We start from the raw sequence: 22,838 nt of genomic DNA, 5'->3' as shown, positions 1-22,838 counted from the left end.
AGAAGACAGTGTCAGTGTGGATACTTTTTATTTACACAGAAAGATTATTTTTTGTTTAAAATAGTTCTACTAATTTTATTTATTTTTATTGAATGTATCTGTTGCAAATAAAACCTGTCTTCCAATTCATTGCATTTTTCATTGCATTTTAAGCCTAGTTATTTTTGTGGTATCTACTAGTTTGTATTGTTTGTTAAGTGGATGTTTGTGTTTTTATTGCGTGGCAAAGCAGTTTCCCCTTGGGGATCAATAAAGTTTTCTAATCTAATCTAATCTAATCGGATCGGTACTCAGTATCAGCGAGTACACAAATTAAAATACTCGTACTCGGTGTGAAAGAAATTGTATCGGGGCATCCCTAGTAATTATACTCACACACTGTACTCACACACTTACCTATACATACATACACATAGTTGAATATTTCTATATATTTGTACACACCTGCCCATATAAACATACATATACATACATATACTGTACATACATACATACATACATACATACATACATACATACATACATACATACATACATACATACATACATACATACATACACACACACACACACACACACACACACACACACACACACACACACACACACACACACACACACACACATACATACATACATACATACATATGTAACCAGCATGAAAAATCAGGTTAGGCTACTAACCCTGTATTTGTCATTTAGACAGTTCTAGTAAACGCCCAGTAGGTGGCAGTATTTCCCTGTTAGTGGTTGTACCCCTTCGTGAACGTGAACCTAGGTCAGGTTATCGCGTGAAGTTTGCACCTGAGAGTAGACGCCATTTCTCTCATACACGAGGCAGACAGCAGCAGAGCAGGTCATACCAGGCGAATCGGATGACCAAACAGAGCAAACCCGAAGCAAAGACTAGCAGAGAGCCGTGGGTAACGACAGAGACGTCCGCAGGCAGCCCGGTAGTCACGGGCGAATCCAGGTCCGACCGATAAGCTGTGAACCGAGGGGGGAAACTCCCTTTGAGGGTAAAATACATGGAGCTCCGGTGAGTTAGCACACAGTTAGCTTATAGTTCGGTAGCTGTTCGGATGGTAAAAATGCATTTATTGTGCCATTAGCTTGGGTTAAATTGGTCTATATTGCTTAAAATATGCCAGGTGAAGTCTCCCAATGTTTTTCTGTTACTTTTGTGCATTTTCTACTGTAGTTTATTGTTTGTAAAAAGATCGCTAGCTTAAAATGCTAATTGCTAAGCTAAAGCGAAGTTTCCATGTGGTTGCAACTGAGAAAATGCAGTTATTCATTTTTTTATACCATTCAATCTGCTTTATTTATGTTATTAGCCACTTCAAATGGTAGTAGCACCATTCAGGGTGTGGTATATTTCATTTATTGACGAAGAAATTGCACTTAATGTATGAAAACTGTAATTAACTTCATGTTGAAGAGTTAAATATTAAAAAGGTGAATTAAAATAGTTAAAAAGTAATGATAAAAGATAAATAGAGGTTTAAGAAGATACATTAAACATGTGTCTGTTAAAAAAATACTATTGTTGATAAGAATAATTGATTGCATTTATGGTTAAAACTAATTGTTTTAATTAATAATTAATTCATGGTGTTTTAAAGTATTTCCTTAATTTTTTGGTGATATACTTTTCATGTGTGAGCTAAGAAAATGATGAGTACTCATAGGAAACAGAGACAGAATCGGATTACGTTTCTTACACCTATACACTTTCTGTGTAGGTTGGTTTTTTTTCTTTGCTAGTTTGAAACTGCTGTACGAGAAATAGAGAAAGAGACGATTGAGATGGCGAGCCCAGCCCAACGATTCTGAAGAGAAAGAAGATTGAGATGGCGAGCCCAGCCCAACGAGTCTGAGAGAACGTGAGAGAGTTGGAGCTGCAATGTGGCCAGCTGCAGAACCTACCTTCCTCATTGAATCCGGATCATCTGAATCTCACATATCGAGAGCAGATAAGATACACACATACTCCTCACCTACCCGGGTAGTAGTTATATCAGAAAAGACTGAAGACAAAAAAATCTCAGTTGACACAAATACACAGAACATACACATTGGATCCTCCGAGAGGAATCACCAGACCTGAGCAGGAGAGCTCAGTGTCCCAGGACTCTTTATTTTTCTTGCGTTTTATTTTTTTTTTTGTTGTTTTCGAGCGCTTTGCAGTGGGTAAACGTGCACAACCCATATGTGACTGTTTATTATTTTGTTGATATTGATATTAAAATATCACCTGTTCAAGCCACTCCTCTTTTTGAGTCATTACAACTCCTTAACCGAACCTAGAGATGTGAGTAACCATTATTTCTTAAATCTAGGACTAAAGGTGCTACACATACATACATACATACATACATACATACATACATACATACATACATACATACATACATACATACATACATACATAATAATAATAATAATGACTTGGATTTATATAGCGCCCTTCTAGGCACCCAGAGCGCTTTACAGAAATCATTATTCATTCATACACATTCTCACCAGTGGTGGTAAGCTACATTGTAGCCACAGCAGACTGACGGAAGCGTGGCTGCCATATCGCGCCAAACGGCCCCTCCGACCACCACCAACATTCATACACATTCAAACACATTCAAACACATTCACACGGGGCAAGGTGGGTAAGGTGTCTTGCCCAAGGACACTACGACAGCAAACTGGGACAGAGCGGGATTCGAACCTCCGACCTTCCGATCATTGGACGACCTGCTCTACCACCTGAGCTACTGCCGCCCCCACATACATACATACATACATACATACATACATACATACATACATACATACATACATACATACATACATACATACATACATACATACATACATACATACATACATACATACATACATACATACATACATACATACATACATACATACATACATACATACATACATACATACATACATACATACATACATACATACATACATACATACATACATACATACTGTTGAGGAATTTACCAAACCATTTCAGAAGTCCGCTTTGTGGTTTATGAGTTTTTATTTTTTTTTTTTAATTTTTTATTCAGCCGGCAGTGGGCGGATCTACACAGACCAAAGTCTGGTTGATATGCCGAACCAGATTGATTTGGCCACAGGGTTTTTATACAAAAGTTCAATCAACAATGACAGGAAGAAACCAGCCCAGTGAGAGACAGTCAGAGGTGTGATTCTTCAGCTCTGGGACTACCCCCGAGGGATCAGGAAGTCCATATATGGTCTCGAGTCCTCGTCTCTGCAGGAACCGGAAGTGGAAGCCACTCCCCCGGTGCCTGTCTCGGCAGGGATGCAAGACGCCGGAACCTGCGTGACAATGTCCAGAGCATTGAATGAGACTGGCGCTGCCTGCAAGTCCTCGTCCCGGCAGGGGTCCTCAGGAGCTGGAACTTGCATGACAATGCACTGCCTGCAAGTCCTCGTCCCGGCAGGGGTCCTCAGGAACTGGAACTTGCATGTCAAATGTCTTGAGGGGAATATGAGGCTGGAGCCATCTGCAAGGCGTCGTTGTGTCCCTGCAGGGGTTACTTGCTGTTGGAATGCTTCATCAATACATACATACATACATACATACATACATACATACATACATACATACATACATACATACATACATGCATGAATGGAACGATGGAGCGTGAGATTGACAGACGGATCGGTGCAGCGTCAGCTGTTATGCGGTCGGTATACTGTTCCGTCGTGGTGAAGAAGGAGCTGAGTTGAAAGGCGAAGTCGATTTACCGGTCAATCTACGCACCTATCCTCACCTATGGTCATGAACTTTGGGTAGTGACCGAAAGGATAAGATCAGAGATACAAGCGGCCGAGATGAGTTTCCTGCGCAGGGTGGCTGGACGCTACCTTAGAGATAGGGTGAGGAGTTCGGTCACCCGGGAGGAGCTCAGAGTTGAGCCGCTGCTCCTTCACATTGAGAGGAGTCAGCTGATGTGGCTTGGACATCTGTATCGGATGCCTCCTGGACGTCTCCCTAGGGAGGGTTTTCCAGGCATGTCCCTCCGGGAGGAGACCCCGGGGAAAACCCAGGACATGCTGGAGAGACTATGGCCGCGTTCAGACTGCCAGCCAATATCCGATTTTTAGCCCATCCAAAACTGGATGACTCTTTTGAAGTCTGAACAGTCCCAAACCGCATGAGATCCGCATTTTTGCAAACCAGATCGAAACCACCTCCGGGAGGTAGTTTCATATCGCATTTGGGAAGTCTGAACAGCTCCAAACACGGTTTTGACTGTCCGTGACGTCACTCTATGCGACGCCAGACCAGCCCCATGTGCCAAACCACCCACCCATTTCGAGTTGTGGAGCTACGTTACAGGTATGGAGCAGTCGGAAGATGCCGAAAACAGCTGCAAACAGCTGCTCCATCTTGTTATTGTTTTTGTTGTCGCAATTACATGACGTCACACAATACACGCGCTGGGTGACGCCTCCGCTCCGACGTCGTTGCTACAGCAACCCGTCTGATCAGGCAATGATGTGGCCCAGTCTGAACAGAGCCAGATGCGATTTGGACACTTGCTAAAAACAGTGTGGACAGTCAGCCCTGAAAATATATATGGATATGAGAAGGAATCAGATATGAATCAGATTTGCCTGCAGTCTGAACGCGGCCTATGGCTACGTTCACACTGCAGTTCCCAAGTGACCCAAATCCGATTTTTTGCTCATAGTGGCTCAGATCTGATTTGTTTATGACAGTGTGAACAGCACAAGTCACATGGAATCTGATCTTTTCAAATCAGATTCAGGTCGCTTCCATATGTGGTTCTAAATCGGATACAGGTCTGATGTTTTTCAATGCGACCTCAGTGTGAACAGCCAGGTCGGAATTAATGCGACTTTGACGTCACACGCAGAGCCCCGAGCCGCGGGGGAGAGACACGGGAGACGGCGTGGTTGCCTCCGGGCCGCCTCTCCTCCTCCCCTCCCCCGCGCTCACCTCTTTTTCGCCTACGACCTCAGATCAGACGAGACAACCCGCTGAATTTAAGCATATTACTAAATAAAGAAGCTAAGGATTCAAATCAGCGAAGCGGTCGTGGTCTCATAACCTGCCCGTTTTACAACGAGCTGGACCGTGTGTTAGGTGATAAACCCAGCTGTCAGCCGCTAGAGCTGCTTGATAGCTCTGTCGACACAGGCGAAGAGGAGCCTGACACTCCGGGGAGCGGAGCTGACACTCCGGGGAGCGGAGCTACCTTTAGCCCAACATACAGCGTGCTGCGTGTGACGTCTTTGTTATTGTTCCTCTGCGCATGCGGGTCAGTTCAGGGCCGCGATGCGTTCACACTTGAGTCTGATATAGGACACATTTTAAAAGATGATGTGAACAGCCACACAAAAAAATCGAATATGGGAAAAAAATCGGAATTGAGCATTAAGGCCTGCAGTGTGAACGTAGTCTATATCTCTCGGCTGGCCTGAGAACGCCTCGGCCTCCCCTCGGAAGAGCTGGAGGAAGTGTCTGGGGTGAAGGAAGTCTGGGCATCTCTGGTGAGACTGCTGCCCCCGCGACCCGGATCCGGATAAGCGGAAGAAAATGGATGGATGGATGGAGATGGGATCCAATGAAGTATCTGACATGTTTTCTTGTTTCATTTAAGGTGTGAGTGCATAGATAGCAAGACAGATTGCAATTTGTAAATCTCTTGAGTCAAAAACAAAACAAAAGACAAATAGAATCAAACATTTTATTGTAGTATATTTCACATCATATTATATGATTAGAAACAAACCATCAGCTGAGGTACTTTACTCAGCTACGTCTTTTCCCTGTAAACAAAAAAGAGAGAGCTCGGATCATCATTTTTTTTTAACTCTGTGTGTCTGTTGTATATAGGGGGTAGTGGGGTTTGTGTGAGTGGTGGTGGTGGTGGGAGGGGTTGGGCACTGTTTTAACTTTTTAAATTGTACAGTTTTTAAACATGTTAAGCACTTTGTGCTACATCGATCGTTCGATCGATCAATTGATTGATCAAATTTATTTGTCTGGAAATGTAGTTTTTGCTCAAATTTATGAAGCATGGGGCAGTCAAAGTGATACATTCAGTCATAATATGTGTGCATATTCACCTTGCCAGAGTCACGGCTCTTTACTCTCATCTTGTTGACCTGAGACTCTGCAATGTCAGCACGCTCCTCAGCCTCCTCAAGCTCATGCTGGAGCTTCCTAGACTTGGACAGATGAGTGTTGGCCTGCTCCTCCTTCAATGCAAGAAAGAGGAAAACAGTTTAAAGAAGTCAAGTAACCACCCACATATGAAGGGTGATAAAATTCAAGTTAGAAATGTGGTTTGCCTTACCGCTTCATCAGCCTGCCTCTTGTAGGCCTTCACCTTGAGCTGCAGTTTGTCCACCAGATCCTGCAGCCTACCAACGTTTTTCTTATCTTCCTCAGTCTGTGGTAGAAAATGTCAAATTGAATGTAAAGGTCACTTTAGTATTAGAAGTAGACATAAAAGTAATGCACATGTTAAACATGAAAGTAGTTTTACCTGATAGGTGAGCTCCTTCACTCTTCTCTCATATTTGCGGACACCCTTAACAGAATCTGCACCACGTCTTTGCTCATTTTCAACCTCGCTCTCCAACTCACGCACCTTCAGAAAATAAAAGAAAGCATGAATTAGATGTGTGTTTTGGATGTTTTGACAGATTTTTTGATATAACTCGAAAATCTCAAAACGTATTCTCACCCTAGACTCGAGTTTTTGGAGCTGCTTCTTGCCACCCTTCATGGCCAAGTTCTCAGCCTCATCCAGGCGATGCTGCAGGTCCTTAACAGCAACCTCCAGGTTCTTCTTCATCCTCTCCAGGTGAGCACTGGTGTCCTGTTCCTTCTTCAGCTCTTCAGCCATCATAGCAGCCTAGAAAGATCAATATTGTTTTCAGAATGTTGGACAGTTCAGCTGTAGCATTAAAGAAAAACAAACAAAATGTAGGCCCACATCAGTGATGGCCTTCTTGGCCTTGTCCTCTGCATTCCTTGCTTCCTGAACAGTATCATCAACTTCACTCTGGATCTGAACCAGGTCACTTTCAAGCTTCTTCTTGGTGTTGATGAGGCTTGTGTTCTGAAAGATCAAAATTCAACCCAGTTATCACAAGTGTGATGTAATATTCTGAGATTGTGCTATTAAGAAAAGTAAAATGAAACATACCTGAGAGTGCAGAAGTCCGACACGTTCGCTGGCATCCACCAGTTCCTGCTCTGCGACTTTGCGGCCTCTCTCTGTCTGTTCCAGAGCAACTCTGAGTTCCTCAATTTCTGCCACTAAGAGACCGTTTCTGCGATCCACCATAGCAGCTTGTTCCTTGAGGTCCTCCTGGGCTCTGACAGCATCATCAAGATGCAGTTGAGCGTCCTAGGTGGAAAAAAAGTAAAAACTTGGAGGTAGATTCCTCAACATTAGTGAAGCTCAAAGTGACATCACTGTCTTGATACATACCTTCAGCTGTGCCTGAACGTTCCTCAACTGTTTCTGGGACTCAGCAGCCTGGCGATTGGCATGACTCAGCTGAATCTCCATCTCATTCAGATCTCCTTCCATCTTCTTCTTGATTCTCATGGCATCGTTCCTGCTCCTGACCTCAGCATCCAGAGTGCTCTGCATGGAATCAATCACCCTCTGGCTGTTCCTCTTGATCTGCTCCATCTCCTCATCTTTCTCTGCAATCTTCCTGTCCACCTCACCCTTAATCTGGTTGAGCTCCAGCTGAACACGAAGGATCTTAGACTCTTCATGCTCCAGAGTTCCCTAACAATATAAAAAAGGAAAATATTACCTTGCCTTGACACTGTTTTTTTTTTTTTTTTACTCAACATTAGTTTATGACTTAAGGTTTTATTTCAGACGATCTGCTCGGATAAAACTTCACCTCAGCTTCCTCCAGAGCTGTCTGGATCTCAGACTTCTCTGTCTCCACCTGCTTCTTGGCCTTCTCCAGCTCATGGATGCTCTTGCCAGTGTCACCAAGCTGTTCAGTCAGGTCAGAGATCTCCTCTGTACAGAAATGTTTGATAACCTTTAGTATTGAGATGTAAAAGAGAAATAGCACAATGCTGACATGCTGACACAGTCTCATTGGAACTCACGTTGGAGGTTCTTGTTTTCACGCTTCATGGTCTCCAGCTGATCCAGAGCTTCTTCATAAGAGTTCTTCATCTTGAACAGTTCAGTGCTCAGAGTACGAGCCTCCTTCTGAGCTCCTTCAAGCTCTGCCTGACCCTCCTCATACTTCTGTTTCCACTCTGCCAGCACCTAAATAACAGTTTATACAGTTTAGTTATTCACCCATATGATAAAATGTAATTCATGTTAGCATAAAGTCAAAAATATTACCTTATCAAAGTTCCTCTGCTTCTTATCCAAGTTGGCAGCCAGCCCATTAGCTCTCTCCACATCAATCATGAGGTCCTCCACCTCACTTTGGAGCCTCTGTTTGGTCTTCTCCAGAGATGCACACTTGGAGTTCACAGCCTCGATCTGCTCCTCAGCTTCCTGAAGACGCTGGGCCAGCTTTTTCCTTTACAGAAATAAATGAGAGAGTAATAATCACATGGATGGATACACATGTGTAAGAGCTCTTTATTATAAAATGTGATGCACATACAGTATGAACAAACTATAAAGAAAAAATTTTGGATAAAAGAGGATCATTCTAAATGCATATTAATCCACGTGAGCCATATTTTAGACACGGTAATTGCTATTGTTAATGTGTTAATGTTTCATTATGAGCCATTTTTGTTTGATTCTTACTCACTTGGATTCCTCAAGCTCCTCTGTGCGCTGGATGGCATCAGTTTCATACTTAGTTCTCCACTGAGCCACCTCACTGTTGGCCTTGGACATACCACGCTGCAGCTCAGCTTTGGCCTCCTGCTCCTCCTCAAACTGCTCCCTCAGCAGGTCACAGTCATGGCGGGCTGATTGCAGTCCATGGGCAAGAGCATTCTTGGCCTGGTTAAAACATTAAAATCAAGTCATTGAATCAAGTTTCCTAATCATTAACATCTCATACCAATATACACTTATTTTTTAGAGCGTTTTTTTATACCTTGACCTCCTCTTCAACGTGTCTCTTCAGCTCCTCAAGCTGCTGGGTGAAGGCCTGTTTGCCTCTGGTCAGCTGAGAAACAAGACCCTCTTTCTCCTCAATTTGACGGCTGAACTCACCTTGTGTGAAAATGATTATCAGAGATTAGTTTTCGTTTAGAATCTGGTCAGACACTAAAGTTATTTGCAGTAAAATCCTGTGTTATAGATACCATTTTCTGTGAGGAGACGTGCTTTCTGTGCACTCATGTCATTGTTCTGACGCATGTTTTCATCATTCTTGGTCTTAAGTTCACTTAATTGGTCCTCAAGAGTACGGCACATCTTTTCAAGATTTCCCTAATGTTGCGAACAAAACAAATTCTGTTACATCGTATTGAATCTATAATTACTTCTATTTTACATATTAAAGTACATGTGAGATATGGGTGTACCTTTGATTTAGCAACAGCCTCCATGTTGCTGGAGAGGTCGTCAATCTCCATCTTATATTCACTCTTTTCTTTCTCAAGCTTCTGCTTGACACGCTGCAGGTTGTCGATCTGCTCTCCCAGCTCAGCAACGCTGTCGGCCTGCTTCTTGCGCAGAGCAGCAGCAGTGGCTTCATGCTGCAGAGTAGACTCCTCAAGGTCACGACGGAGCTTCTGGAACTCAGCCTCGCGCTTCTTGTTCATCTCAATCTGAGCAGCAGTGGCGCCACCAGCTTCCTCCAGCCTCTCACTGATCTCCTCAAGTTCCCTGGAGAGGTCAGCTCTCTGCTTCTCAACCTTGGCACGAGCAGCGCGCTCCGCCTCGATTTCCTCCTCCAGCTCCTCAATACGGGCCTGTTGGATGCAGATGTGTTATCTTCATTTCATTCAAATGTGATAACGGTGGAATGATTGGAATATCAATGAACAACCCACCTGAAGCTCCTTAATCTTCTTCTGAAGCTGTGCACCCAATGACTGCTCATCTTCAATCTTGCTGAGGAGCTGGCTGATTTCAAAGTCCTTCCTGTGTGAATGATAATGTTGTATTTTAAGATTTCAGACCCACTTTTAACCGCAATGGATATTTTGACTGGCATGAACGACAACCTATATTATATTACTTTTTAATTTTCTCATCAGACTGCTGCTTGTCATTCTCCAGATCCATTATGGATTCCTGGGCCAGTTTCAGATCTCCTTCCAGCTTCCTCTTGGCTCTCTCAAGATCCATACGAAGCTTCTTCTCTTGCTCCAGAGAACCTTCAAGCTAGAAATCGATAGGGATTAGTCATTAGCAAGGTTGAGAAGAATCTTGTTTTTCCAATCAGTGACTTTTTAAACTTACATCATCAACTTGTTGCTCAAGCTTGGTCTTGGACTTGGTCAGAGTGTTGACTTTGTCTTCCTCCGCCTGCAGGTCATCAAGAGTCTGCTGATGAGCTTCCTGAAGAGCTTTCTTCTCCTTGGTCAGTTTAGCAATGCTCTCATCCTGAGAGGCCATCTCCTCAGTCAGGTTCTTCACCTACATTTGCAAGAAAGATGTGTCAATATCACACAACTTCACGAATTTGAATTGTTATGTGATCATCTCAAATTAAATGAATGTGTATAAACCTTGTTCTCAGTGGCATGTTTCTCCTTTTCCACTTTGGCCAATGTAAGTTCCAGGTCATCAATATCTTTTTTGAGCTCAGAGCATTCGTCCTCCAGCTTCCTCTTCTTTGCAGTAAGCTCAGCATTGATTTCCTCCTCATCTTCCAGTCTCTCAGTGGTCTCTTTGAGTTTGGCCTCGAGTTGAATCTTGCTCTTGATAAGACCCTCGCACCTCTCCTCAGCATCTGACAGATTCTCTGTTTCCTGGTTTACAAGGAGCATTCCAGCATTACCATTTCAGATACCTAATTAAATTAATTAAAAAATCCATCACCTCCCATGTTATTTACTTACAGATGCCACTTGCAGCTGCAGATCGTTCTTCTCCTGCAGAATAGACACCATCTTTTCCTCCAGCTCCTTTTTCTTGGCCAAGGCAGCAGCAAGGTCTGATGTCATCTTCTCATAGTTCTCCTTCATATTCATGAGCTCCTTCTCAGTCTCAGCACTCTTCAAGAGAGGCTTGATCTTGTAATAAACCTTCATCCATGGCCAGTGTTTCACATTCATGAATGAGCGGACATTATACTGGATAGTATAAATGGCCTCCCTGTAGACAAGAAGTTGCTGTTATAGACCAGTGTCTCTTTATAATTCATTCAACTGTGTGTCCTGAACTTTTTATTTTTATTTTACGTGCCTCCTAGCCATCATAACAACAAACTCCTTTCTCATGAGGTAAGCACGGCAGAGAGCCTGAGTCATTGTGACCAGGGATGCCAACTTTTCATCTCTCATCTCCTCAAGGGTACCCAGCAGACCAGCCTTGAAAAACACCTGAACAAACGGAATATAATTATCTTATTTCTGCAGTTTCCATGAAACATCAATGCTCACTTAATCAGAAAGGATACATTTATTCAAAATATTTGACACATTAATCTGTTTTAACCTGTCCTTGAACTGCCACCTTACTGTGGTGGAGGGGTTTGTGTTGTCCGAATGATCGTAGGAGCTACATTGTCTAGGCATTACACCCCTGGTAGGGTCTCCCATGGCAAACAGGTCCTAGGTGACTTGTTCCCGGTGCATGTTGGACTTCGGCAGGGCTGCCCTTTGTCACCGGTCCTGTCCATAATTTTTATGGACGGGATTTCTAGGCGCAGCCAGGGGCCGGAGGGGATCCGGTTTGGGAACCACAGGATTTCATCTCTGCTTTTTGCGGATGATTTTGTCCTGTTGGCTTCATCGGACCGGGACCTTCAACATGTGCTGGGGCTGTTTGAGGCCGAGTGCGACGCGGCAGGGATGAGAATCAGCACCTCCAAATCCGAAGCCATGGTTCTTCACCGGGAAAGGGTGGCGTGCCTTCTCCCGGTGGGTGGAGAAGTCCTGCCTCAGGTGGAGGAGTTCAAGTATCTCGGGATCTTGTTCACGAGTGAGGGAAAGTTGGAGCATGAGATTGACGGATCGGTGCAGCGTCCGCAGTTATGCAGTCGGTGTACCGGACCGTCGTGGTGAAGAAGGAGCTGAGTCGAAAGGCGAAGCTCTCGATTTACCGGTCAATCTACGCACCTACCCTCACCTATGGTCATAAACTTTGGGTAGTACCCGAAAGGATAAGATCGTGGATACAAGCGAGATGAGATGAGATGAGTTTACTCCGCAGGGTGGCTGGACGCTTTCTTAGAGATAGGGTGAGGAGTTCGGTCACTCGGGAGGAGCTGCTCCTTCAAAATGAGAGGATTCAGCTCAGGTGGCTTGGGCATCTCTATTGGATGCCCCCTGGACGCCTCCCTAGGGAGGTGTTCCAGGCATGTCCCTCCTCCCTAGGGAGGTGTTCCAGGCATGTCCCCCCGGGAGGAGACCCCGGGGAAGACCCAGGACACGCTGGAGAGACTATGTCTCTCGGCTGGCCTGGGAACGTCTCGGTCTCCCCTCAGAAGAGCTGGCGGAAGTGTCTGGGGTGAAGGAAGTCTGGGCATCTCTGTTGAGACTGCTGCACCAGCGACCCGGCTCCGGATAAGTGGTGGAAAATGGATGGATGGATGGAGATCACGAGTAGCAGTCACGAAAAGGGAGTGCTTTGATTTAGATTTTAAGGCTTGACTTAAACAGTACATTTCAACACATTCAACTATCACTTTTATATGTAAAATGTAGATTAATTTCAAATTTGTTTGGAGCTGTGTCATCTTTATAGTATCATCCAGAGTCATTCATGTCAATCATCTTGATAAGCTGAAAATGTCAACTGTTTAAGAACTTACCCTAACATTTGTGCAAGGAACCAAAGAACATAATAAGGTGAAAACAATATTTGGATCCAAGCATCTTAACTTCCTTAAGCATATATTTGCAACTGGAACACATACCTTGGTGTGTCCAAATCTGTACTCATCTTGAGGAACGTCAATTGATCCAAGCAGCTTCTCAGAGGCTTTCTTGTTGTCAATGAATTGACCCTCAGGGATGACACTGGCATTCAGTACTTTGTATCTTTTGTGAAAGAAGGGAAGGTTAAAGTCAGCAGTCTTTTATTATAGTTCTTTTTGGATTACCCTTTCATTAACCACGTGATTATACCTCTGTTTGAAGTCAGCATAGAGGATTCTGCTGGGGAAACCTTTTCTGCAGATTCTGATACCCTCCAGCACACCGTTACACCTGAGCTGGTGGATGACCAGGAAGTTCTCCATCAAGCCTGAAGAATAACTCTAACAGTTATGTCTGCAAATATAAACCCCATGAATCAAACTCAGACACACTTAGAATAAATATGTCTTTTGTACCTGGAGTCTTTGACTCATTGGGAATGAGGCAGCGCACAAAGTGAGGATGGGTACTCCTCAGGTTGGTCATCAGCTTGCCCAAGTTCTCCTGTAGGTACAAATTAGGGGATCTTTGTTATAAAAAAGTGACTTTAAGTATGAAAAGACATTACATGTGTTACTCCAACCTCACCCTGAACTGTGATGACACAGTCTGCATAGAACCACCCTTCTTCTTTCCTCCCTTCTTGCCAGCCTCTGTTTTTCATAAGATAATTGTTAATCTAAGGTCTCCGTTAAACGATGACACTTAAAACTTGCCTCTTAGACAACCATTCATACTCAAACTTAGTTTGATTAAAATTCATACCCTCAGGAGCAGCGGGAGGATACAGGAGAGCCACCAGTTTGCATGATGCCTTCCCATAGAGCTGCAGAACAGACTCATTCAGTGGATCCTTGTTCTTGTCCAGCCAACCACAGATGTTGTAGTCCACAGTTCCAGCATAGTGCACCAGGGAGAAGTGAGCCTCAGCCTTGCCCTTGGCAGGTTTTGGCTTCTCAAAAGCCTTGTTTTTGCCAAGATGCTGGTCATACAGCTTGTTCTTGAAGGAAGTGTCATCGGCCTTGGGGAACATGCACTCCTCTTCGAGGATGGAGAAGATGCCCATTGGCTTGATTACAGGAGGAAATAACAAAGAGTAATCAATTTCCGTCTCTTTATGTAATGATAACACTTGGATAAAATGGAATCATTATCTCAATGTTTACCTTTTCAATCAGCTCAATACAGGCAGCCAAGTCCATACCAAAGTCAATGAACTCCCAAATGATGCCTTCCTTCTTGTACTCCTCTTGCTCCAGAACAAACATGTGGTGGTTGAAGAACTGTTGCAGTTTCTCATTGGTGAAGTTGATGCACAGCTGCTCCAATGTGTTGAACTGTGAATGGGCAAATCAACTGTATCACTTTTGAACATTTTGCCATGAAGAACAAATGATAATAGATTATGGGAGTGATATCTACATCAAAGATTTCAAAGCCGGCAATGTCCAGGACACCGATGAAGTGGTTTCTTGCTTGCTTAGTGGCCAGCATCTGGTTGATACGGACGACCATCCAATCGAACATCCTGCCATAGATGGACTTGGCCAGGGCAGTGACAGCATTATTTACCTAAAGAGAAATTATTATTTTTTTAATTAATAAAGATAAATGCTGGAAATAATATGGATTTGTAATACGTAAAGAAAGAATAAAATGAATATTAATATCTCTGTTTCTTCATAAAGTTTACAATATTAAATGGATGTAACATTATAAGTCTGATCATAGGATGTCTGATTTTACTGGCTGGTGTTTACCTGAGGTACAGTCTGTCCCTTGGTGACAAATTCATTGCCGACCTTCACTCTTGGATAGCACAATCCCTTGAGCATATCAGCAGAGTTCAGGCCCAACAAGTAAGCAATCTTGTCAGCATCTGAAAAGAGTAATTTATATTCAACACAAACAGAACTGAAGAAATTCATAAGAACTTAGCGGTTTTGATGCTTGTATAACACATGCACTTACTCTCTGTGCCGTCAGGCTCAGCCTGCTCCTCACGCTGCTTCTGCTTGAACTTCATGTTACCATGGTGAAGCACAGCACCAGTCAACTTGTAGATGCCCATCTTCTCCTCTCCGTTGAAGCCCAGGATATCAATGGCATTCTGATTAAAGAAAGAGTCCATAAGAAATATATAGTCTTCAGTGCATGCTTTTAAAAAGCAGATTCAGTTCAATTTCCGCTGAGGCTTCTGATGCATCTATTGATATCTTAATGATAAAGATGACTCACATCAGTGGCGTCCAGCTCTTCTTTGTCATCAATGCTGGCCACAGTGATCTGACCCATGCTGCACATGGGGAAGTCATAGGGGTTGCTTGTGATCAGAGCCATTTCTGGAAAAAAAAAGAAAAAAGAATAATGGAGACATTTTTAACACACTGTTTAAAATTATGTCACTAAATTTGTTTGACGTTGTGTAGCAATTAAGTCTTACCAATGATCTCTGGTTTGTGGTTTGTCATCATCTGGTAGAAGATGTGGTAGCCTCTCTCATCAGAAAGCTGGAATGTCACTCTAGACTTCTCCAGCAGGTCTGCAAATATTCACATGCATCAGTTTGTTTAGTCTTTCTCACCTTTTCACTTTGAATGGAATACAGTACTTACATGTCTCAATATCAGCACTAGACAGTTTGCCAGTTGTGCCGAAATGGATCCTGATGAATTTACCCTGTTTTGAACAAATGAGTAGTTAAAGTCCCTCTACATTTTTAGAGTGTACGGAGGTTTGTAGAAAGAAGAAATCGGTTTATACTCACAAAACGAGAAGAGTTGTCATTCCTAATAGTTTTGGCATTACCATAAGCCTCCAGCAGGGGATTGGCTGCAATGATTTGATCCTCCAGCGACCCCTGTACACCAGGTTTCAGAAGCATATTAGAAAAGGACCTATTTTCCTGTAGGTGTCTTGTGATATGTGAAAAGTTGTCATCATAACTTACCTGCATTTTACTTGATTCCTTCGCCTTACCCCCACCAACAGAGATTGTAGCAAAGTACTGAATGACACGCTTGGTGTTCACAGTCTTTCCAGCACCAGATTCTCCACTGGGTATAAACACAGACTTGTGGGTATTTGTTCTCACAAACGTACTAAGATTGATATTCAACAGTTGTGATACTTACGTGATCAGGACAGACTGGTTCTGCCTATCTGTGAAAATGAAACACAGAAACATTCATTATTCATGTCTGCCGCTTTCATAACTAGAAACTAAATCTCCCCAGTAAAGGACATACCAGTAAGCATGAACTGATAGGCATTGTCAGAGACGGAGAAGATGTGGGGTGGAGCCTCCATACGCTTCTTGCCTCTATAGGCAGAGACGACTTCGGAATCGTACACTGGGAGCCACTTGTAGGGGTTCACAGTTGCACAGAACAACCCAGAGTAGGTCTGAAAATGATCAAAGAGATAGTAATGTAACGTTAGACAGCTTTTCCTGCGAGCATAATAATTCTCATAGTGAGATTGTCTTACGTAGATCATCCATGCTGCATAACGCTCTTTGAGATTATACAGCACAGTGGCTTCATTGAGATGGGTCATCATGGCCATGTCCTCCATTTTGTCGTACTTGGGAGGGTTCATTGGATTGATGTCATCTTCTTTGACTGTCTTCTCCTGTAGCAAGGAATTTCTCACTGTCAAGAACTGTGTATTTTTAGTTACTAGTTATAGTGTACCTTAGTGCACCGACCTCCTGAGTGTCCAAGACTTTGACGGTGACTTTGCCACCCTCTTTCTTGAGGATTGTTGCCTTCAGGTACAGTTCTTTGACATCAGCGACATAGCAGGCACTCTTGGCATCAAAAGGTCTGGTCTGAGCCTCAATCCTCTCCTTTTCTGGCTTACGAAGATAAATGGCAGCTTTGCCATAAAGGGCCATCTCCGCGTCCGTACTCATGGTGGCAGCTTATGTCTGCGAGATAACAAAAGATTGTTTTCCCATCTAACTGTTTAAAGATTTACCTCTTTTTAGTGAGCACTGGGGAATCATATTTATCAATCATATTAACATACTAGATTAAGATCATTTGTATGTTAATCACTCCAAAGCACATGCTTGTTCAGAATTTCATCTTGTTAATTATCCATCCATCCATCCATCCATTATCTATACCCGCTTTATCCTTTGCAGGGTCACCGGGGTCTGCTGGAGCCTATCCATCACAGAGCCACATATACAGACAGACAGACATACTCACACTCACCCCTACGGGCAATTTAGAATCACCAATTAACCTAGCATGCATGTTTTTGGACTGTGGGAGGAAACCGGAGTACCCGGAGGAAACCCACGCAAGCACGCGGGAGAACATGCAAACTCCACACAGAAACACCCTGCTGGGCCTGGGAGTCGAACCGCGGACCTTCTTGCTGTGAGGCAACAGTGCTAACCACTAAGCCACTGTGCTGCTCTTTTATTTATTTTATTTATTTATTTAAAAGGGACAACGCACATTGATTGACATGAGTTCATCATGTAAATGTGCCAGATTTAGCCATACAGGCTAATTTACATCTGCAGTCCCTGGCAGGTTGATGGCATATGTAAAAACACACACTAAAACCTTAAAACACAGAGTATAAACAATTAGTAAAACCATGACACTCCGAATAATGACAGACAACATAAAAGAATTATAGCACACAAACACATTAGCTCACATAAAAACACATACAAACAAACAGGTATAAAAACAATAAACTGAGCCCTATACCAGATTATGACAGCATGTTTGATTGTCTAGTAACCACTGTTTTATGTTTTTCGAAAAAACATAAAAGTGCCCAAAGGCACAAAGGCACTTTTCCTATAGTTCATGTGCGAGAGAATCATAGCGTTGATGTATCATTTTGCAGCCTCAATTGTTAGATTATTCCTGATGTGTTTAAAATTTACCAGATTAAATTTAATTCTATTCACAACTTCTTTAACTTGGGTTTTAAATGTGAGTTGTGAATCTATTACAATGCCTAAATATTTGATCTCATGGGCAATTGATAATCTTTTCCCTGCTACAAAAACATCTGGATCTGGATCTCTATTTGCAGACTTTGAAAAAAACATACATAGTTTTATCAACGTTGAGGAGTAAACAAGAATTTGTCAACCAATTAGTGATATTGATCATTGAGGCTGTTAGTTCCTCTGCAGCTTCCTTCTTATTTTTAGCATGTAGATAAATGACTGTGTCGTCAGCGTACATCTGACAAATTACCGTAGGTGGACAAACTTCAGGTAAATTAATATACAGACTAAACAACAAAGGACCCAAAGTTGAACCCTGAGGTACACCAATATTATTATCAACCAATTGTGAAGTTTTATTGTCAATGCGAACACATTGCTTTCTATCTGTTAAATATGATTTTATCCATTTAATTACATTTGGTGAAAAATTAAACTTTGACAATTTGGTAATTAATACCTCATGATCGACTATGTCAAAGGCTTTCTTTAAATCAAGGAAGATGGCGCCCACCACACCTCCCTTGTCCAATTCAGCTTTAATATTTTCCAGAAGAAAACAATTTTCAGTTTCTGTAGAATGATGTCTTCGAAATCCAAATTGCATAGGATGCAGTGAGAAGGAAGTACCATTCAAATATAATGTTATCTGTTCAGAAATCCATTTTGGATACTGCCGGAAGAATACTAATAGGTCTGTAATTACTAATAGCCATATGATCACCTGATTTAAAGACGGGTGTAATTATTGCCGTTTTCCAGGCACCTGGAAACACTCCTTCATTGATGGACCAATTAACAATATTTGATATAGGGGGAATGAGTGCGTCCTTATGAGTTTTGATAAAAACTGTATCCATCCCATATACATCCTTTGCTCTTGAACATTTGAGAGAGGAAATAATCGCATGTACTTTGGAGTTGGTCACTTCTCTAAACGATAGACTGGGAGCATCAATATTTAGAGGAATAACAGGATAATTTGAACTAGAGAAATTCTGAGTCAAACTTTTTATAGAATCAATAAAATAAGTATTAAATACCGCTGCCACTTTACCTGGATCACTGGTCACATTTCCTTCTATATTTAGTTCAATTGTTCTATTACTGATGTGTTTCCCTGTTAATTTCTTCAAATTCTGCCAGATTTCTTTGGTATTACCCCTCGCTTCACTAATTGCATTAATGAAAAATGTTGCTTTAGCCTTTCTGAGTTCTTTTACAACCTTATTTCTTAATGTGGTGAATAAACGCCTCTCATGTTCCACCTTATTCTTGAGAGCATGGTCCCTTTGTTTCATGAGTGACCGTATTTTTTCATTTAACCATGGTAGATAATTTCTTTGGCCTGGTTTGCGTTTTACTTTCCTCATAAAACTGTTCATAATTGTGTGAAGTTCAGCCATAAAAGAATTACAGTTATCCTCCATATTTATGTGTACAAGGTGCTCATTCCAATTTATTTCTTTAATTGCATTTTCAAGATTGGTTATATGAGAATTAGGGATTTTATACTGTACTGATTTTGTGTAAGCTGGTAAGTTAAATCTACTTTTTGTGAGCTTTCTCACAATCAGAATCATATTGTGGTCAGACAATCCAGTAACCAGATTGTAACACTTCTTCATTCTTTCTGGTCTGTTAGTGAATGCCAGATCAATAAGCGTTTCTGAAGAACTAGTTATCCTGGTTGGTCCTTCAATAACCTGCTGAAAATCATAATTGCTTGTCACACATTTTAACTCTTTCCCTTTTGCTTTATCATTCCAATTTATATTAAAATCTCCTAATAAAATTACCTCACTATTAGTATCACACTCTTTAATGAGAGCATTCAACTTATCATAAAACACCTTTTTAGAGATGGTGGTCTATAAATGGGGCGGCAGTAGCTCAGGTGATTGAGCGGGTCGTCCAATGATCGGAAGGTCGGCAGTTCAAATCCCGCTCTGTCCCAGTTTGCTGTCGTAGTGTCCTTGGGCAAGACACCTTACCCACCTTGCCCCGTGTGAATGTGTATGAATGTTGGTGGTGGTCGGAGGGGCTGTTAGGTGTGATATGGCAGCCACGCTTCCATCAGTCTGCCCCAGGGCAGCTGTGGCTACAAATGTAGCTCACCACCAGAGAGAATGTGTATGAATGAATAATGATTTCTGTAAAAGCACTCTGGGTGCCTTGAAGGGCACTATATAAATCCAAGTCATTATTATTATTATTAAATTCCAATCATAGTAAATGACATTTGGGTTGAAAGGGTTAATTTGAGGCCAATACATTCCAAGTCGTTAATACAAGACCATTGTATCTGCTTACAGTTTATACTGTCCTTGACATAAAATAACAAACCCCCACCCCGGCCCTCATTTCTGTCCCGTCTGAACATATTATAGCCGTGCACTTTTAAAACGTCAGCAGGGGAGTTTACATGTAGCCATGTCTCTGATAAGCATAGGAAGTCCAAGTTTGATTCATATAGAAGATGTTGTAGTTGTTCACTTTTTGGAATAGCACTTCGAATATTTAAATGTCCGCCTAACAACCCGCTTGGTTTAGCTCGTGGGTCCCACAGAATACGAGCCTGGTTCACTGTCCTTAAAAGTTTAAAACCGCGGTGCTTCACAATTGCAGGATTTATCTTGCTATCTTGCAGTCTTGTTAATTAATACTTGTTTAATCGTACTTTTCTGCTTTAAACTAATATTTAAAGCAAAATATCAAATGATCAAATGATCAAAATTGTATTATCAAAATTATCAAAATTGATTTCCATACCTGACCCTCTCTGTTACAAGTCTGATGTAGTCTTTAATTCTGTTGAAAAAGACAAAATGTACTTAATTTAAAAGTTTAAAAAGTCTTTAACATTTCTCAAACATGCAGCCGGTCAGGTAATAGATAAATATTTTAAGTAATGAGTAAACAGCTCTTAAAGAGAGCGATTAAACCTACCACAAGCCGGAATCTTCAGGGATCTTCTACCACACACTGCTGCGTTGACTTGGACCCCTTATATTGAATCCAGGATGCTTACTTGGCATCAGTTATATTTGGGACACATGCCAAAAGTGGTGTGTATTACGGTAGGATGGAGATTTCCGCTGAAGCATATTGTACAAGGATATGCTAATATTGGCTTTCAGAGTCTAAGAGAGTCTTTGATGAATTTGCTACTTTATATCAAGAATATGTCTATAGAACCTTGACCAAAAAAAGGCATAAAAGAAAGGGCTAAAAAGTGTGCAGACATTTTTGAGCATTACTTGCAATTGTATAGAGGGCTGATTTCATAATAAAAAATAACAAAAATCCTTGGGCAATATCTCGTTTTCTGTACTGATCATAATTAATCCAACCTAATAGAATTTAGTATGCTTTATGTCTTTTATGGGGTATACAAAGCTGAAGGAATGCATATGCTCTAATTTGAATTACTGCAGCTGTTTACACAGGCGACATGCCTGCTCACATTTCACTGACAGCAAGAGTGTCATCGCTAACTTAATTTACCTCACAGATCCTTCAAACCGCTTCGCTGTCTTTATATCAGCATATCTGCTTCTTACATTTGCTTGTGTTACTTTGTTGTTGATTATACATAAAGATCTGGGTCTCAAACTATGTTTTTATAGTAATATGAAAATGCAAGTCACAATTTCCCCTAAGTGTTGTAAATGCACTGTTATTGTAACATCTGGTTAACAATAACACACAGTACAAGATAATGTGCACTATAGTGTGTGAAAGTATTCCAAACAGTTATTCCACATTGGGATAAGATTTTGTAAAAGTCAAGTGCTGACGATGATAATATAAATAAGGGTTAGGATTACATAAATCTACGACTTCCTCCTAATCCTTGAGGCTTGTTGATTTGCTTTTGCTTTTGTTTTTTATTTATAAATATTTGTTTTTACTTGTCTATATATATATATATATATATATATATAAATATATATATATATATATATATATATATATATATATATATATATATATATATATATATACATATACATACTTGACAAAAAAAAGGCATAAAAGAAAGGGCTAAAAAGTGTGTAGACATTTTTGAGCATTACTTGCAATTGTATAAAGGGCTGATTTCATAATAAAAAATAACAAAAATCCTTGGGCAATATCTTGTTTTCTGTACTGATCATAATTAATCCAACCTAATAGAAAAATCCTATTTTCATTTAGTATGCTTTATGTCTTTTATGGGGTATACAAAGCTGAAGGAATGCATATGCTCTAATTTGAATTACTACAGCTGTCTACACAGGCGACATGCCTGCTCACATTTCACTGACAGCAAAAGTGTCATCGCTAACTTAATTTACCTCACAGATCCTTCAAACCGCTTCGCTGTCTTTATATCAGCATGTCTGTTTCTTACATTTGCTTGTGTTACTTTGTTGTTGATTATACATAAAGATCCGGGACTCAAACTATGTTTGAGTAAGTTTTGTAAATGCACTGTTATTGTAACAGATATATATATATATATATATATATATATATATATATATATATATATATATATATATATATATATATATATATATATATATATATATACATATATATATATATATATTTATATATATATATATATTTATATATACACATACACATAGATATACCCATGCATACATACACATATAATTAGCTGCCCATTTCGGTACATAAATATACGGTGAGCAAATCTACCCATTCACCCAATAGTGTTATCTGCAGGCCGCTAAAAGCCGCTAAACCCCTTCCTCTTTGTACCTGGTGAAA

At 41.3% G+C, this 22,838-nt stretch overlaps 1 protein-coding gene and 1 gene segment (V, D, J or C); one reads left to right on the top strand and one right to left on the bottom strand.

The window, feature by feature from the left end:
- Positions 1-22,838, top strand: part of LOC133444455 (immunoglobulin mu heavy chain-like) — a 132,098-nt gene that overhangs the window by 19,767 nt on the left and 89,493 nt on the right.
- On the bottom strand, positions 5,749-21,060 carry LOC133444452 (myosin heavy chain, fast skeletal muscle-like). 4 transcript variants are annotated; one of them, XM_061722250.1, is made up of 41 exons: positions 21,006-21,060; positions 20,829-20,867; positions 16,782-17,003; positions 16,562-16,705; positions 16,321-16,477; positions 16,207-16,234; positions 16,023-16,128; positions 15,840-15,932; positions 15,688-15,751; positions 15,516-15,614; positions 15,311-15,414; positions 15,044-15,182; positions 14,833-14,951; positions 14,495-14,644; positions 14,239-14,409; positions 13,838-14,141; positions 13,661-13,725; positions 13,489-13,576; positions 13,283-13,400; positions 13,072-13,195; positions 11,393-11,533; positions 11,051-11,302; positions 10,718-10,960; positions 10,449-10,625; positions 10,225-10,370; positions 10,037-10,127; positions 9,566-9,955; positions 9,344-9,470; positions 9,133-9,251; positions 8,839-9,035; positions 8,415-8,598; positions 8,168-8,333; positions 7,951-8,075; positions 7,521-7,829; positions 7,233-7,436; positions 7,020-7,145; positions 6,768-6,938; positions 6,567-6,671; positions 6,375-6,470; positions 6,145-6,276; positions 5,749-5,844 (listed from the first exon to the last, which is right to left on the bottom strand). In XM_061722250.1, exons 3-41 carry the CDS (start codon positions 16,986-16,988, stop codon positions 5,824-5,826), a joined length of 5,802 nt encoding a protein of 1,933 aa, XP_061578234.1. In that variant the 5' UTR covers positions 16,989-17,003; positions 20,829-20,867; positions 21,006-21,060; the 3' UTR covers positions 5,749-5,823. The 4 variants fall into 4 exon arrangements, with proteins under 4 accessions (XP_061578234.1, XP_061578232.1, XP_061578233.1 ...); XM_061722248.1 differs by having other exon boundaries at positions 15,840-16,128; XM_061722249.1 differs by lacking the exon at positions 5,749-5,844 and having other exon boundaries at positions 6,103-6,276.

Source organism: Cololabis saira, chromosome 5, assembly GCF_033807715.1.
Source record: "Cololabis saira isolate AMF1-May2022 chromosome 5, fColSai1.1, whole genome shotgun sequence".
Classification (NCBI taxonomy): domain Eukaryota; kingdom Metazoa; phylum Chordata; class Actinopteri; order Beloniformes; family Belonidae; genus Cololabis; species Cololabis saira.
The sequence above is the reverse complement of the archived record's forward strand: the minus strand, read 5'-3'. Positions and strand labels throughout refer to the sequence as shown.

Excerpts from the sequence above, each read along its gene's own strand:
- LOC133444452 (XM_061722247.1), bottom strand. The coding sequence starts at position 16,988 with ATGAGTACGGACGCGGAGATGGCCCTTTATGGCAAAGCTGCCATTTAT. Across the intron at positions 16,478-16,561 it reads ATGCAGCATGGATGATCTAC|ACCTACTCTGGGTTGTTCTG; the intron begins GTAAGACAATCT and ends GATCATTTTCAG. Across the intron at positions 9,036-9,132 it reads ACGTTGAAGAGGAGGTCAAG|GCCAAGAATGCTCTTGCCCA; the intron begins GTATAAAAAAAC and ends TGTTTTAACCAG.